General features: G+C 44.5%; 2 protein-coding genes across 2 annotated transcripts in view; both read right to left on the bottom strand.

The window, feature by feature from the left end:
* The window catches only part of pnpla7b (patatin-like phospholipase domain containing 7b), a gene marked incomplete at both ends in the record, with an annotated part of 55,712 nt that overhangs the window by 31,736 nt on the left and 6,128 nt on the right, over positions 1 to 17,848 (bottom strand). Inside the window, 12 exons of the mRNA XM_083645425.1 lie at positions 83 to 160; positions 1,172 to 1,330; positions 1,426 to 1,514; positions 3,137 to 3,220; positions 3,365 to 3,488; positions 4,983 to 5,063; positions 5,199 to 5,327; positions 5,436 to 5,516; positions 14,338 to 14,497; positions 14,907 to 15,047; positions 16,805 to 16,899; positions 17,642 to 17,721. Of these exons, the coding sequence (XP_083501551.1) occupies positions 83 to 160; positions 1,172 to 1,330; positions 1,426 to 1,514; positions 3,137 to 3,220; positions 3,365 to 3,488; positions 4,983 to 5,063; positions 5,199 to 5,327; positions 5,436 to 5,516; positions 14,338 to 14,497; positions 14,907 to 15,047; positions 16,805 to 16,899; positions 17,642 to 17,721 (1,301 nt within the window). The remainder of the gene's footprint in view (positions 1 to 82; positions 161 to 1,171; positions 1,331 to 1,425; positions 1,515 to 3,136; positions 3,221 to 3,364; positions 3,489 to 4,982; positions 5,064 to 5,198; positions 5,328 to 5,435; positions 5,517 to 14,337; positions 14,498 to 14,906; positions 15,048 to 16,804; positions 16,900 to 17,641; positions 17,722 to 17,848) is intronic.
* On the bottom strand, positions 6,700 to 12,139 carry LOC310783744 (uncharacterized protein). The gene is made up of 2 exons (XM_083644656.1): positions 10,357 to 12,139; positions 6,700 to 8,557 (listed from the first exon to the last, which is right to left on the bottom strand). Exons 1-2 carry the CDS (start codon positions 12,015 to 12,017, stop codon positions 6,883 to 6,885), a joined length of 3,336 nt encoding a protein of 1,111 aa, XP_083500782.1. The 5' UTR covers positions 12,018 to 12,139; the 3' UTR covers positions 6,700 to 6,882.

Raw genomic sequence — 17,848 nt, 5'->3', positions numbered from 1 at the left:
CCGCTTGGGAAACACTGAACATATTGGAATTTTGAGGATTTTTGTTTTTGTGTTGTTTTTTGTTTTGGCCTCACAGACTGACCTGGTCTCCCTGGCTGGCCACAACACAGCCAGCTTTGACCTGCCGAAGAGTCACCCTCCCTTCCAGCAGACTGGGGTCCTATTGAAATGAAATGAATGGTCAAAGATGGAGGGGTGTGTCAGGGGCAGGAGAAACTGCTGCTCCTCCACATCATGACTGCAACATCCTGTCTGAAGTGTACATTTATAAATACCTCATCAACACAGATTCATAATAACTACAAGACAGAAGATATGTTTGATAATAAGAGGTCATAGATGTAGCTTGCACAGTCTTCACTGGAGGCTTCCAATCTTAAGTATCTCGGTGCTCTATCTATAGCGTGTACACCAGCCATTCCAAACATGTGGGCCGGGGCCCACTGGTGGGCCGTGAAGGTATTGAAAGTGGGCCGCCAAAACATTTGCAAAATATTAGAATCTTTGTGGGGGGGAGGGTGGGGGGTAGGGGTGTCAAAAATAATCGATTATAAGATGCATCGCGATGCGGACGTGCACGATTCTGCATCGATTCACAAATGTCAAAAATCGATTATTATTATTATAATTTTTTTAATAATCAAATAAAATATAATGGAAGCACATGCAGTTGTTTATTTTAATTATGGATCATAATACAATGCAATTCCAAATGCACTTTTATTTTAAAAGTAGTCACACAGTGAGAAAAAAGAAAGTGAGAAAAAATAAATCATGTATTGCGGAAAAAAGTGACGCATCGATTTAAGATGCATCGAGATGCATCGATAATCGTAATCGAATCGAATCGTAGCCCTCTGAATCGTAATCGAACCGAACCGTGAGGCCAGTGAAGATTCACAGCCCTAGTGGGGGGGGGGTGGGGGGGTCGTGTCTCATTTCATACATAATAATACATATTGCATTTGTCCATTGTTGAATAATACCGTTATTTAATTTGAAATGACTTATCTGTTAATTAGTCTACTGCAGACAGCCCCTCACTTTTAGTTTCGGAGTTCTGTGTGGTGCTGATGGACAGCTCCTTTTATTGGTACAATCCAAAGTGCTGTGAGAACACATGATTTGGCCTCGGTACTGTTTACAGAAGCGCTGGTGTACAGTACAGTACCTGTATTTGGATGAGCTTCAGCAGGTCTTTTTTGGCAGCCTGGAAAATGGCGTTGACTTTATTGTGGTGGACATCATGGCCGCCGCCTCCTCCGGCATCACTGTAGTGGTAAACAGCAGACGGAGTGTGCAGCATCGTCACACTCTTCTTCAGAATAGACTGCGGAGAGAGAGAGAGAGAGAGTCACTCCATCATATCTATTATCGTATATACAGCGCATTCATAACAGCGCGCGTAACTGCCTCTTCACTGACCTTGTGGACAATAGGACTTGGAGGCAGCGTTTCCTCTTTGGCGATTCTCGCCCGCTCGTACACTCTGTTGAGGTCGGCCGACATTTCGCCTGCAAGACAAACGCAAAGAGGTCACAGTCATCACACTGGTCACCAAAGAGGTCACAGTCATCACACTGGTCACCAAAGAGGTCACAGTCATCACACTGGTCACCAACTGGTCACATGGGGTACGGTGGTGCAGTGGTAAGCGCTGTCGCCTCACAGCTCGAAGGTCCTGGGTTCGATTCCCACCTGGGACGCTGTGGGCGCTGGAGTTGTGACCCCCCCATATCTTCAGTGCCTACTGCCCAGGTGGGCTATCTCGTCGAAAGGGCCTTTCTGTGTGGAGTTTGCATGTTCTCCCCGTATCCCCCAGGGGGTTCCTCCGTACATAACCCCCCACTAAAAACATGCAGAAGATCGTCATCCGACCAGTGACGACAACATCTGAAGTTGGTCCAATGATGGTCCAATGAAGTTTCCCGGGCGCTGGAAAGAAATAGCGACCACTGCTCCTGGCCTGCCCCCTGGAGGAAAGGACAAGCCTGGATGGGTCAAATGCAGAGGACACATTTCACCGGCCACCGTCAGCATGAGTGTGTGTAGTGGCCGCATGCATGTGTTGTAGTGTGTTCGTGTGACAATAAAGACGGGCTGCAGTCTGAAATCGTGTTTTTTTTTTTTTTTTTTTTCCAAAGAGGTCACAGTCATCACACTGGTCACCAAAGAGGTCACAGTCATCACACTGGTCACCAAAGAGGTCACAGTCATCACACTGGTCACCAGGGCCGGGTATTAAAAAAAACGCCATCCACCAATCCTAAGAGCCTGTAGGACTTTCAATCGCCGGGGCCGGCAAGATAAATCTGGGTGGGGAAAGTGAAAAGGCAGCGCTTGCCCCTCCCTCATTACCACCACTGAGGTGCCCTTGAGCAAGGCCCTTAACCCCAACCGCTCCAGTGGGGCTGCTCAGTGGCCAGCAGATCAGACTGTGGTTGTACTGGTCAGCTTCCAGGTATGAATGTGTCTGTGTGTGAATGTGAACAGGATGTGAACAGCTCCTGAAAAAGAGAGCATTGCTCTCAGTGAGACTCCCCCTGTATAAATAAAGGTTAAAAAAATAAAATCAGTAGGTCGCTGATGAAGTGGCCTGCCTGGAATGTCTGTGGAAGTGACCTTAATAGACATCACATGGACATGGTTCAGTTCAGTTCAGTTTATGTTTATAGCCCCTTAGCACACAAGCGTGTCTCAAAAGGATTTACTTAGCATCCTCACAGTGATACACTACGTCACATATCTACACACAACGCAGGTTACATACATCGTACTACACATTTTTACTAGATGATATAAATTGCGATACTACACAAACACAGCATGTCTTTGGACTGTGGGAGGAAACCCAGGCAAACCCGGGGAGAACATGCAATACAGAACCACAGAAAACACAGACATACAGAACACAGAAAAGACCGGGCTGGAGATTTGAACCCACACCCTTCTTGCTGTGAGGCAACCACCCACGGTTTGATTCTGTTTAGACAAGATCATGTTATGTGGAAAAGAGTTTGATGTATCACATACATGTATGCTAAAAACAATAGCGCCCCCATCTGGCTGTGTCCGGTTACACGTATGCTGCTATCAGACTAGAAAAGCTCTTTTCTTGCGTGTGGACAGTATGTACCTGTAACAGCCATTGGGGTGGAGATGGAGCGAGATTTCTTGAATTTGGTCGCGGACGTTTCCGAGACGTTGGACTTCCCGCTCTCTGTTGGAGCAACACAAGCGCATCAACAAAGCGGTTATGAGGGCGTGTCTCATTTCAGCCAGGAGCAAAATTCAACCTCAAACAGGAAGTGGATGCTGCTGTGTGTGTCCCAAACAGGAAGTGGATGCTGTGTGTGTCCCCAACCTGCGTCTGGCTTCTCCGAGCTCGGGTCATCAGAGTCACGTGACGGCTGCCTGCGTAAGCCTCTGTGAGGATGGGCCTCGCCCAGCGCCTGAGCCACCGACACCAAGGGGATGGCTTGGCTCTCCTGTAACACACACACACGCACACACAGACACACGCACACAGACACACACACACAGACACACGCACACAGACACACACACGCACACAAACACACACACACACACGCACGCACGCACACACACACACACACACACACACGCACACATACGCACACACAGACACACGCACGCACGCACAGACAGACAGACACACACAGACACACAGACACACACACACACACAAACACACACACACACACACACGCACACAAATGACTAACTTCCAATATCCAATCCTTTTCTAATGAAGTGTTGGCTAAAGTTACACCAACAGAGGTATATTTTATGATGCAATTTGTTTCAGTACATTTGACACAGCAGGTAGTTCCGACCAAGCAATCTGATTGGTCGACTAGACTTTTAGAACGTGCTCTAATCAGCATAACAAATGCAAAATGCCAAAATGCCTCATCACTAAAATATTTCTCTGCCATTTTCACAAAATGAATCATTTTGTTGTTCATTTTGGAGAATAAGAAGTCTAGGAATGAAGTCAGTTTGTCCCGGTGAACTAAGCTTGGGCTGTCAACTGTTTCCAGGACTATCTGAAGAACACAAACACTCCTGGCATTCTTCATCAGCTGTGCCGCCGTGAGTCGATGTTACTAGCTTTAAAATACATGTGGCGTTTGCCGATGTCACGGCTAAATCTGTACATGGAAGGAAAGAAAATCTCCAAAGATCTTAGTTACAACAAGATTGAGCTAACAAGACAGTTTTTTGTGTTTATATGTGTGGTATTTTGTTCAGTTTTGGGAAGTCACGATCTTTATAAAGAATACGTTCACGTTGGCTGGCTCTTACTCCACAGGGACTATTTGTACTTGCTGGAGTCGTAAACTAGGTTTCATCACACGGGAGTCTACTGGACCTGACCTGACTGACTCAATTCATTTCCAGTGATTAGTCAAACCCCATGTATTCCCAGGGAACACACACACACACATTATACCATCGTTGGTAATATCGGACTCTGAACAGACACATTTATACCATCGTTGGTATATTTTTTATGTTTTATATTCATTTGTGTATTTCAGTTATTTATTTCGCGATTTTTAACCCCTTGGTATGTGCAATAATAGCTAGAGTATTTATATAGCTTAACTTGTTAACTCTATTGTTGGTTTTAGTACTAGAATTTCTGAAATTGCATTTTTGTGAGCTGGATGCGATCGTCATTTCGTTTCTGCTGTGCCTTGTGTATAGCTTGAATGACAATAAAGTTGAAGTTGAAAGTTGAACTTAAAGCACACCCTCTCGTTTAAAATGGCTGCTTGTCTGGAAACTCTTAAACTGAACTGAATACACATCATTTTACGGCATGAAAATGGTCCGATTTAAAGGTCACGGAGATGATCAGATCAGCCATCGGTAGCTTCAATCCAAAATATCTGTATTGGTTTCAAAAACGATATGGGTCGAAACCCTAGGTTACTGTAGCAGGAGAACAGTACCGGGTTGAAGAGCTCAGAGCTCAGGCCCAGGTAGTTGTGCAAGGCGAGGAAGGTCACTCTCTGCAGACGCACCATGATTATCTACAGGGGACGGGAGGGAACCAGGAGAAAAATGGATGAAATAAAGACTGCATTGTTTTGGTGGCAAAAACAAAAACAACTGTCTGAAAGTGTCGGAGGCCGGCTCAGTTAGTCGCTCTTAGCGGGGAACCTTACCTGGATGACGCGGACCATAGTATCAGGATACTTGTCAAAGATGGCCTGGAAGGCTGCGGCTGGGAGACGCAGCACAGTGGAGGGAAGCGCCGCCCGGGCAGACACTGTCTTGTAAGGCGCTGGATAGCCCTGAAACACAGATCGTATGTAGGGGCAAGATGGATACTATGGATAACTTCCAAGAACCTTTACAGACTTCTCAGAAAGTGAAGAGGGCCCGATCCAGTGCAGACGTACAGTGATGCTATCCAGGATACTGAGCAAACTGTGGACACTGTCTCCTGGTAACACCTCCTTTACCACGGCGTCTGTTCCGTCCTGCAGGCAAGAAAACACAAACCAAATCTCATCAACGAGTGCAAAAGAGCACTGGTAAGGTTTCGCACGCATTTTACATTTTAAAATCCCATACTTTTCTAGACCTACATTTGTTTTACTTTCTTTTTTGGACATTTATACAGCTTTCTGTTTCCATATATTTAAAAAGACTAGGAAATACGGATAATTCAATGTTATCGTCTTTCAGTGGAGTCACATCATGATGATATGAAGATATTTACCAGCCATGACAGTGTGTAGCAGGTATTGTTTTCACCTTGTGAGTCTGTGTGTGTGTGTGTGTGTGTGTGTGTGTGTGTGTGTGTGTGTGCGTGTGTGTGTGCGTGCGTGCGTGCGTGCGTGCGTGTGTGTCATCATGTTGTCCTGGGGACACTTATTATAGCGGGAACTACCACAGAAGCGGTGCGTACTTTGCCAGGTGTTTACATGTATATGTCTGTCTGTCTGTCTCTGATTGTCTGTGGACAGATTTTGTCACAACCACTTTACATGAAACTTGACAGGGGTGTAGTTCAGATACAAGGAGTCTTACAAGGATTGTAAGACTTCAGTTCACTGAAGCAATGCACCCACGCTGTACTGGTTCCCTTTACGCCCTGGAGAAAAAGTTAACCCCCCTGATTGTCATTGTATAATTCACACTGATGCTGCTTGTGCCAAGACCCACTCATACCCATGCATTGTAGCCTAGGCCACATTTATTTATTGTGATTGACAAGCAACCCATGCAATCATATAGCACCTACTAAGCCACCCCAGTGACAACTTCCTGGAGCCGCACAAACTGGCACAGGTAAGTCCCAGTTTAACTTATTTATTTCTCATGTACCTGTAGGAAAGTGCAATTTATTATTATTTAAATTGAATATTTAATTTGATTGAGGTGGATTATTGTGTGACTATTGTATTCCTTTTTCTTGATTTGTATTGCAGAGCCACACACATACATACAATATATACAACACAATTACATTTTGATTTATCGATTTGGACTGGACTGTGAGATTTTTTTTTAAATATACAGTACAACCTGACCACTGTACCAGGTTGCTTGGTCATAGTATCCTGAACACAATATATACATCATGTTAGTCATCTTAGTTTCACATTTTCTTGAGCAGGACTGATAGACTTCCTGGAATGAATAGAGAGGGAAAGCAAATCTTGGTCAAAAGAAAACTTTATTCATTTTTGCAAACATTCACATCTCTGGGAAGTGTGCAGCACAAAACCACCACAGCAGTGAGCGCTTAGCATTAAAGATTGCAACAAAACAAAAACATAAGTGTAATAATAACAAATTAAAAAATAGAATCCCGACAGATTACTGCTGAATAATTCCTATCTACTTGATTTTACACAACTCAGCAGTGTCTCCAGTGTTACCACTTGGAAGCCTAATTCCAGGATGGAGAGGCTGAGTGAATGTGGTCTGGACTCTGTGGAGGAGAGTCATGGTTTCAGAGACACTGTAGAAGGACAGAAGACCTGCTCTGTGATCCAGGTACACTCCTACTCTGGGGGATTGAGGGACTGTGATGGGAGTTTTTACATTGTTGTGTGTGAATTCATATGTAGCTTTGGAACAATGTAACGCCCAAGACTTGTCATTGCTTCCAAATTCACATTTATCCCCTGTTCTGCTAATATCTTTATATGAGACTGCTATTGAGACTTGTGTCCCGCTCGACTCCACCTCCCAGTAACAACGTCGAGTCAGACCCTCTCTACTCAAGACCTGAAACCTGCCAATGAATCTGTCTGGGTGACTAGAATACAGTTGTTCTTTGAGTACTGTTGCTTTTCTGTTCTCCTCAGATATTGACAGACGTGTATGTACTGTGTTTGGATCCAGTGTGATTTCTTGTGAATATTTTAAGAATTCAGCTCTGGTCTTGGGCTCTGGATGTGAAAAAACATCCACTTCGGTCACTGTCTCTGAGATCTTAGTCCATTCCTTTGATAGGATGTCCTGTAGTTTATCTCTGGCCTCTGACACAGCTGCAGTCACATCCTCAAAGTAGCACAGAGGACGGGTATCAGTGCTGGGTGAGTCTGTAGATTGACTGAGACGTGACAGCGAGGGGTAACTGTGTAGAAAGTGGATGTGATCCTCTGTGTGTGAGAGCTGCTCCAGCTCAGTGTGTTTCCTCCTCAGCTCAGAGATCTCCTGCTTCAGCTCCTCCTGAAGTTCTTCAGCCCGACTCGCTTCCTCTTTCTGCTGGGATCTGATCTGCTGCTTCACCTCAGAGCGTCTCTTCTGAATGAGACGGACCAGCTCAGTGATGATCTTCTCACTGTCCTCCACTGCTTTATCAGCAGAGAGATCCATAGCCTTCACTTTCTGTTGAAGCACCTTCACATCTTTCTCTCTGTCCTGGATTCTCTGCTGGATTTTTTGCCGACTCACCCCGAGCTCTTTCTGTCTCTCAGTCCTTTCTGCTGCAGCTGAGACTGCGTCGTGGCCTTTATGTTCCTCCACAGAGCAGAGATAACAGATACACTGCTGATCAGTACGGCAGAACATCTTCATCACCTCATCATGACGAGAGCAGATGTTCTCCTGAAGGTTTTTAGAGGGGTTGATCAGCCTGTGTTTCTTTAATGGACCTACATCATAGTGAGGCTGGAGGTGCTGCTCACAGTAAGAGGCCAGACACATCAGACAGGACTTGAGGGCTTTCAGCTTTCTCCCAGTGCAGAAATCACAGCCCACATCTCCAGGTCCAGCATAGCAGCGATCAGAAGGAGCAGCTTGGAGTCCTGTCTTCTTCAGTTCCTCCACTACATTTGCAAACATGATATTTTTCCCCAGGACAGGCTTTGGTGTGAAGGTCTGTCTGCACTGGGGGCAGCTGTAGATTTTCTTCTGATCTTCTTCATCCCAGTATCCTTTAATACAGCTCATGCAGTAGTTGTGCCCACAGGGAACAGTCACCGGATCCTTCAGCAGATCCAGACAGATCGAACAGCAAAAATGGTCCTGGTCCAGCTGAATTCCTCGCTGCGCCATTTTGCTTCTCAATGATAGTGAATGTCAAATAGTTTCACTTTCTCTCAGCGGGATAAAAGTTGTGCTCCAATCCAAACCCCAAATCTCTTCTTTTCTCTCGTGTTCATGTGCTGATCTGCAGCATGTCAACTCTTCACAACATGTTCCCACCCATCTTTAAACTGCAGGCAGATCTGTGAAGAGGGAACAAACTATCCAGACAGCATGGAAGCAGCTGTGTTGTTAGAGTCCAGGAAGGAGAGGGAGGGCTGTGTTTGAAGAAGAGGGAGGGGTTATCAGGCTTTGCTTTGTACCAGGAAGAGGAGCGGTGTTAAAGAGACAGTGCATTTTGAAGCCCTTGTTTACAATATGAAGTGAAGATTATGAGAAATCAAATGGAATAGTTAAACTTGGGGAATTGAAAATATATATTTGATTACTACTATTTTACAAATAATTGGCTCTCTTACTTAATCTCTATTCTCAAACGTTATCCCTCCTTCCTGCCCACCCACCCCACCTGTCTCTCATCATGAAGCAGGACCCTGTTTTCACCTTGTGTGTGTGTGTGTGTGTGTGTGTGTGTGTGTGTGTGTGTGTGTGTGTGTGTGTGTGTGTGTGTGTGTGTGTGTGTGTGTGTGGGTGTGTGTGTGTGTGTGTGTGTGTGTGTGTGTGTGTGTGTGTGTGTGTGTGTGTGTGTGTGTGTGTGTGTGTGTGTGGGGGCAGATTTTGTCAACGCGATAGCGTCACAACCACTTTACATGAAACTTTACAGGCGTGTAGTTCAGATTAAAGTGAAGCCTGAGTTTGAAGATGGAGGTAGGAAGTAGGGACAGGGCCATTGGCCCAACCACAGGCCAGGGGTGCAATGTTACACGGAGGATACAAGGAGTCTTACAAGGATTGTAAGACTTCAGTTCACTGAAGCATGCGCCCACGCTGTAGCCTACTGGTTCCCTTTACGCCCTGGAGAAAAAGTTACTAACCCCCCTGATTGTCATTGTATAATTCACACTCTGATGCTGCTTGTCCCAAGTCCCACTCATAGCCATGCACTGTAGCCTAACCTAGGTCACATTTATTTATTTTGATTGACAAGCAACCCATGCAATCATATAGCACCTACTAAGCCACCCCAGTGACATCTTCCTGGAGCCGCCCATGGTGGCTGGTGTGATCCCATCACAAGATGGTCTCTAGTTTATAGTCAGTGTTATTCTTGGTTATTTTATAGTGTAAACAGTATCTTTAGGTAAGTGCCAGTTTAACTTATTTATTCCTCAGGTACCTGTAGTAAAGTATTTATTTATTTATTGTTATTTAATTTATTATTATTTAAATTGAATATTTAATTTAATTGAGGTGGATTATTGTGTGACTATTGTATTCATTTTTCTTGATTTGTATTGCAGAGCCACACACATACATACAAATATACAACACAATTAAATTTTGATTTATCGATTTGGACTGGACTGTGAGATTTTTTTTTTAATATACAGTACAACCTGACCACTGTACCCGGTTGCTTGGTCATAGTATCCTGAACACAATATATACATCATGTTAGTCATCTTAGTTTCACATTTTCTTGAGCAGGACTGATAGACTTCCTGGAATGAATAGAGAGGGAAAGCAAATCTTGGTCAAAAGAAAACTTTATTCATTTTTGCAAACATTCACATCTCTGGGAAGTGTGCAGCGCAAAACCACCACAGCAGTGAGCGCTTAGCATTAAAGATTGCAACAAAACAAAAACATAAGTGTAATAATAACAAATTAAAAAATAGAATCCTGACACATTACTGCTGAATAATTCCTATCTACTTGATCTTACACAACTTAGCAGTGTCTCCATTAGCATTTGGAAGCCTAATTCCAGGATAGAGGGGCTGAGTGAATGTGGTCTGGACTCTGTGGAGGAGAGTCATGGTTTCAGAGACGCTGTAGAAGGACAGAAGACCTGCTCTGTGATCCAGGTACACTCCTACTCTGGAGGACAGAGGGACTGAGATGGGAGTTTTTACATTGTTGTGTGTGAATTCATATCTAGCTTTGGAACAATATAATGCCCAAGACTTATAATTGCTTCCAAATTCACATTTATCCCCTTTTCTGCTAATATCCTTATATGAGACTGCTATTGAGACTTGTGTCCCGCTCCACTCCACCTCCCAGTAACAACGTCGAGTCAGACCCTCTCTACTCAAGACCTGAAACCTGTCAATGAATCTGTCTGGGTGACTAGAATACACTTGTTCTTTCAGTAATGTTGCTTTTCTGTTCTCCTCAGATAATGACAGATTTATGTTTACTGTGTTTGGATCCAGTGTGATTTCTTGTGAATATTTTAAGAATTCAGCTCTGGTCTTGGGCTCTGGATGTGAAAAAACATCCACTTCAGTCACTGTCTCTGAAATCTTAGTCCATTCCTCTGTTAGGATGTCCTGTAGTTTCTTTCTGGCCTCAGACACAGCTGCAGTCACATCCTCAAAGTAGCACAGAGGAGGGGTATCAGTTCTGGGTGAGTCTGTAGATTGACTGAGACGTGACAGCGAGGGGTAACTGTGTAGAAAATAGATGTGATCTTCTGTGTGTGAGAGCTGCTCCAGCTCAGTGTGTTTCCTCCTCAGCTCAGAGATCTCCTGCTTCAGCTTCTCCTGAAGTTCTTCAGCCCGACTTGCTTCCTCTTTCTGCTGGGATCTGATCTGCTGCTTCACCTCAGAGCTTCTCTTCTGAATGAGACGGACCAGCTCAGTGATGATCTTCTCACTGTCCTCCACTGCTTTATCAGCAGAGAGATCCATAGCCTTCACTTTCTGTTGAAGCACCTTCACATCTTTCTCTCTGTCCTGGATTCTCTGCTGGATTTTTTGCCGACTCACCCCGAGCTCTTTCTGTCTCTCAGTCCTTTCTGCTGCAGCTGAGACTGCGTCGTGGCCTTTATGTTCCTCCACAGAGCAGAGATAACAGATACACTGCTGATCAGTACGGCAGAACATCTTCATCACCTCATCATGACGAGAGCAGATGTTCTCCTGAAGGTTTTTAGAGGGGTTGATCAGCCTGTGTTTCTTTAATGGAGCTGAATCATAGTGAGGCTGGAGGTGCTGCTCACAGTAAGAGGCCAGACACATCAGACAGGACTTGAGGGCTTTCAGCTTTCTCCCAGTGCAGACATCACAGCCCACATCTCCAGGTCCAGCATAGCAGCGATCAGAAGGAGCAGCTTGGAGTCCTGTCTTCTTCAGTTCCTCCACTACATTTGCAAACATGATATTTTTCCCCAGGACAGGCTTTGGTGTGAAGGTCTGTCTGCACTGGGGGCAGCTGTAGATTTTCTTCTGGTCCTCTTCATCCCAGTATCCTTTAATACAGCTTATGCAGTAGTTGTGCCCACAGGGAATAGTCACCGGATCCTTCAGCAGATCCAGACAGATCGAACAGCAAAAATGGTCCTGGTCCAGCTGAATTCCTCGCTGCGCCATTTTGCTTCTCAACGATAGTGAATGTCAAATAGTTTCACTTTCTCTCAGCGGGATAAAAGTTGTGCTCCAATCCAAACCCCAAATCTCTTCTTTTCTCTCGTGTTCATGTGCTGATCTGCAGCATGTCAACTCTTCACAACATGTTCCCACCCATCTTTAAACTGCAGGCAGGTCTGTGAAGAGGGAACAAACTATCCAGACAGCATGGAAGCGGCTGTGTTGGAGAGTCCAGGAAGGAGAGGAAGGGGTGTGTTTGAAGAAGAGGGACAATAAGTGAAGATTATGAGAAATCAAATGGAATAGTTAAACTTGGGGAATTGAAAATATATAATTGATTACTACTATTTTACGAATAATTGGCTCTCTTACTTAATCTCTATTCTCAAACGTTATCCCTCCTTCCTGCCCACCCACCCCACCTGTCTCTCATGAAGCAGGACCCGAAAACAAACGTTACCGCCCTCTTTTCAGGTCAATAAACGAACCCTCTCTGTGATTATAAGCTACTACTGCAGTGCCCGTCCCCCTCCCTCCCCTTCCCCCCATTTACACATGCTGATGCTCTCCCACTCTTCATGCCCCCGTCTTCCCCCTGCTTGCACCGCTCTCCCCAATTGGTCGAATTGCATGAAATTCGATACTGCACTTTCTCGGGTCCTCAGCAGCGCACACGCCATGTTTCAAGTCCATCGGACGAACGGATAGTTTAGCTGTGCAGCGTTTATTTTCTGATGTCACGAGTGAAAATCTAAACTTCTGTCTCAGAGCCCCAGCAATGAACCAACCTGACTGACATCACATGACTTCATTGGTGTGATGTCACATGCGGGGTTGGTCAAGTCTCCATCCCATTCGTCCACCAGCCGCAGCGGGAGACTGGTGTTATTTTCACCTTGTGTGTGTGTGTGTGTGTGTGTGTGTGTGTGTTCGAAGATGGGTGTGGTCCGAGCAAGGGGGCCGTCGTGGGCATCACAGCTGATGTGATGCCATTACAAGATGCTCTCTAGTTTAATACGTGATGCACATTTCTGCTCTCTAAAGCACATTTGACTTCAAAACTCTCCTAAAATGAGGTATGGCAGGAATATTATTTGAAATTTCTGTTTTGTTTTGTCTTTTCACACCTAACACACCTAAGATTACCATTCGGTTGAGATGAACATTAAATTGTATTATTATTAACGTGATTTTGCATATATGAACCATATCGTGATACCGTATATATTGTTATTAAGAAAAGTCCTTATGATTATCGTGGTATAGATTTCAACCATATCGCCCAGCCCTACTAGGAAATGATTTTGCATTCATTTCCAGACATCCCACACCTTAGAAGCCCTGACTGGTGGTACAGCCATACAGAATGTCTCAAAATATACTCATGTGTGGCGTCACGTGAACATATGAACATGAAAAGCTCAGAGCCATGTAGATAGAAGAGTCCCGACATCTCCATTCACTCCAATGGACCAGTTTTTTACTCTCAAGAGTTCCAGGAAGTAAGGTCCTGGATTAAGCATCACTGTCGAGTTGCAGCAGAATAGACAGTTTGTGTTGTACTCTGAAAGGGTTTTTTCCCCCTTGAATCAAATTGTACATTATCAGCTTTATTTTAGCATGCAAAAGTAGCGCGAGGCCCATTCCTGGCTGTTCATTGGCTAATGAGTCTCGCATTTTGGTCCTCCGCTGATGCCACTCTCTCTCTAGGGCAGAGGTTCTCAAATGTTTTTCAGCCAAGGACCCCTTACAAGATAGAAAATATACCGGGGACCCCCTCATTCTAATTTGTGATTTTGGGCTAAGCTTAATTGTTTCCACGGTAACGTGCATGACTTTTAATTTGATAGGTTTGTTATTAGAATGTAATCCATGAACCATTTTAGATTTAAAGCATAAACTATTTTCGTTGAACTATGAAGATTTTGCAAAAAAAAATATATATATATTTTTTTATTACATTACATTTACATTACGTCATTTAGCAGACACTTTTGTTTTGTCCAAAGCGACTTACAATATCACAATTTGTCAACAGTAGGCTACAGAAAACCACTATGCAACACAATCAATGACAGCCAAGATATTTTGATAGACTAGCACCATGTAGGAAGTAGTTTGAGAAGGAATAATTAACATGTAGCATTTTATTTTTTAATTAATTTTTTTTTTTTTTTACTTGAAAACTTTTCGCGGACCCCCTGGCAAAGTGCCACGGACCCCTGGGGGTCCGCAGACCCCCATTTGAGAACCACTGCTCTAGAGGACACTAGAAAAGCGGATTTCTATGTTGCTGGGTGTGTTGGAGCACCAGAGATCTTACGTTGTCGTGGATGCACAGCTCCAGTCGGCCATCCTGAACCACGTAAATGCTGTCGTCGATGTCCCCCGGCCGGAAGAGGGCCTCCCCTTGGTGCAGCTGGATCAGCACCATGTGACGACACAGCTCCAGGAACAGAGGCTTCTCAAAATGGCCCAGCACCCTGGTTCCAACACACGTATAGACAGGGTGTTGTCAAATAGGGTTGGACCCATATGAGTTTTCTTGAAAATGAGGCAGCATTCAGACCATCATAGGACACTAAAACCTCATTAAAATCCAGTGATAAGTGGAAATCAGCAGGCTAAGCTAGGCAGAAGTCTCAGAAGAACTCGTTTGGCAATGGCTTGAATATAATAGATGTTCAATTATACGTCAAAGTTACGTTTAGCTTTAAATTTGTAATAAAAGACAATATCAGCTCCGTCCATATATCGGTCTGACCCTACTGGTAAATCAGCGTCAATGCACTGCCCCTGATATCACAGTCAATTAAACCGATCATTCATTAATATTGATTGTTGATTCGGTTTATACGTATATAATATATATAACTGTGCTTGTTTCCTCACCTGACGTTCTTCAGCATGTAGAGCACCTCAGAGGGCAGATGGGAGCTCTGCACGTCAAACTCCGTCAGGTCGGCCTCCAGCAGACAGGGAGGAGGCTCCTTGGGCTGCAGGGTGGGGGGCTCCCTCCGGATACGCAGGATCCTAACACACACACACACACACACACACACACACACACACACACACACACACACACACACACACACACACACACACACACACACACACACACACACACACATAAATCTCTTTAATACTCTGTTAGTTTGATGATAATTAGCAGGTTAAAAATATATAACAAATAATAATAATAATAATAATAATAATAATAATAATAATAATAATAATACATCTTGCTTAAATCGGAATTTGCGTCATTCCTGGAATTCATTTCTCAATGGTCTATCCAATTAATAGACCCTTCTCACGGGCGCCATTTTGTGTCGAAAAGGCAGGGTAAACACAGGTGCAAGCAAAACACCAATGAGGGTTTCCAACTTCCATGATTGGAATTTGGAAACCCTCATTAGTGTTTTGCTTGCACCTGTGTTTATTCTGCCTTTTCCACACAAAATGGCCCCCGTGAAAAGGGTCCATTCCTATTCTGTTTTGTTTATCTGTTTGCAATGTGTGTTTCTCATTGATTACATAGTTTTGTATGGAAATGTGTGAATGTGCTTACAAGATACAAGATACTTTTATCGCCACACAACCAGGTTGGTGGTATTTAGTTTCAGTACAGATATACTATAGCTCTGAAATAACATGAAACAGCACATGACAGGACATGGATACATTTAGACATTAACACAATTACCACTTTCCCAACAATAAATACATAAATACTAGATACAGAGACCAACAGACGTTTAGTTAAGGTGAGGGGGGGAGAGGGAGTGGGGTGCTGAGGGAGTTCAGAGTCCGTATATGGCTGTGGGGGAAAACACTGGCCGTTTCTCAATAAGCGTTCTTGTGTGTTCTTGCGTTCTTGTGTCCCTGTGAAACATCATCAGTCGCAGCCCAAGTACTGTTCCAATACAAAGTTCACATTTCGCCAAGAACGCTTAAAATTCCCGGATGTGTTCTCGACACGCCCACTTTACCGAGGATGCTCTGGTTGGTGACTTGTGTCAACTTGGCAAGGCAGATATCCCAGCATGCATTTCGGCATAAGCAGAGGCAGAACGCAGCAGAGAAGACGCCATAAGCTCCGGAAAGTTTTTTACAATTTAAAGTTTTATTTCATCACTAAATTAATTTCTGGTGACTTTTGATGCCTACAAGCAGGGTAGTAGGTTTCAATAAGTGCCACTTTACGAACATTTATGGCGAAAAATGGCAAAAAGTTCCAGAGCACAATTGGCTGCATCTACATCAGCTGAGCTTTTTATTTGTGTAGTACTGCAGGCGGCCTCTGCGCTGGTATTGCGCAATACTCTCAAGAACGCATCGTCTCAAACTGTCAACAGCGTCATGTGTGCTTGTGACCTAGCAAGTTCATTCTTCCAAGAACGACTAGCAAGAACGTTCTCCCCAAGAACCCAAGAACAAGAATACATTCTTGGTATTGAGAAACGGCCACTGTCTTTGAAGCGGGTGGTTTTGGTGGGAATTGAACGGTAGCGCCTCCTTGAGGGCAGGGATGGAACAGGGGGTGGGCTGGGTGGGAGGGGTCCTTAATGATCTTACCAGCACACGGGTGATAGTACGGGAGATATAGATAGAGTCCAGAGTGGGGAGGTCATATTAAATTGGGTAGGGGGGGGGGGGGGGGGGGGGGGGTGTTCAAATGCCTTTGATTCAGTCTGTGGTTCTCTGTTCCTTATTGCACGATTAGAACGTAATAAAGTAGTACATTTTCTTTCTGCCCCAAACCCTTGCAGAGAAAGAGGACTCACTTGCGTGCTATAGAGAGGACTTTAGTCCTCTTCCTGACTCGCTGTCGGGAAGCCGAGTTTGAGTTGGGAGTTGAGGCTGAGGAGAGGGTCTGAACCTACAACAACAACAACAACAACAACAACAACAAGTGGAAGAAGCTTATGATTTGACAACACGTCTGCATTCAAGTGATGATATCCGTCAGGCAACCACACTGTTTCTGCTAATATTAACAATACTAATGATACTGATCACTGGGTTCCACTGAGATGGGTTTTCTGCATGAAAGAATTGTCTTCACTCAGGGTGGAAAAGCCTCTGAGGCATTATTTAGAGCATCACGAGACGCTAAAACTCTGCACTGAAATCCAGGATAAAACTGCTACTACTACTACTGCTACTACTAATCCTATAGTAAGAATGCAAAGTCTGTGTGTGTGTGTGTGTGTGTGTGTGTGTGTGTGTGTGTGTGCGTGCGTGCGTGTGCGCGCGCGCGTGTGCGTGCGTGTGTGTGTGAGTGAGTGAGTGAGTAGAAATGGCCACAGTGAGTGACTAGAAATTCAGCCACAGCGATTAGCCATTTTAGCTGGATTTTTTTTAATTATATAATTAGGACTGATTCATTTGGGATGGCTGCGCAGATTAAGGGTCACACTTAATGGATTTATAAACTCAGAAACGTGTAAAAACACAAATGAAAGTGAGAAGAGGTCCATGAGCTCAGTGAGAACAGAGTGGGTAGGGTGTGATATTGATCAGTGAGAACAGAGTGGGTAGGGTGTGATATTGATCAGTGAATGCAGTCGTGTTGTCTAGTGGCTGTCGGGTGGCTGTGAGAGGTGTGAGGAGAGACCCACCTTTCTCATGATCTTCCTGCCGTAGAACATCACCTTGTCTCTCTTCCTGAAGCGGTAGTGAGGAACGCCGGCCTGCTCCTCTGAAACACAACAGACACACCATCTGTCAGACCTCCGCCGTTAAACTGAGGGTTCCTGAAGTCCTCACACTCGGGTTAGACCAGGGCTGTCAAACTCATTTTAGGCCACGGGCCACATGCGACCCAA

This window comes from Poromitra crassiceps, assembly GCF_964638095.1.
Source record: "Poromitra crassiceps genome assembly, chromosome: 10".
Classification (NCBI taxonomy): Eukaryota; Metazoa; Chordata; class Actinopteri; order Beryciformes; family Melamphaidae; genus Poromitra; species Poromitra crassiceps.
The sequence above is the reverse complement of the archived record's forward strand: the minus strand, read 5'-3'. Positions and strand labels throughout refer to the sequence as shown.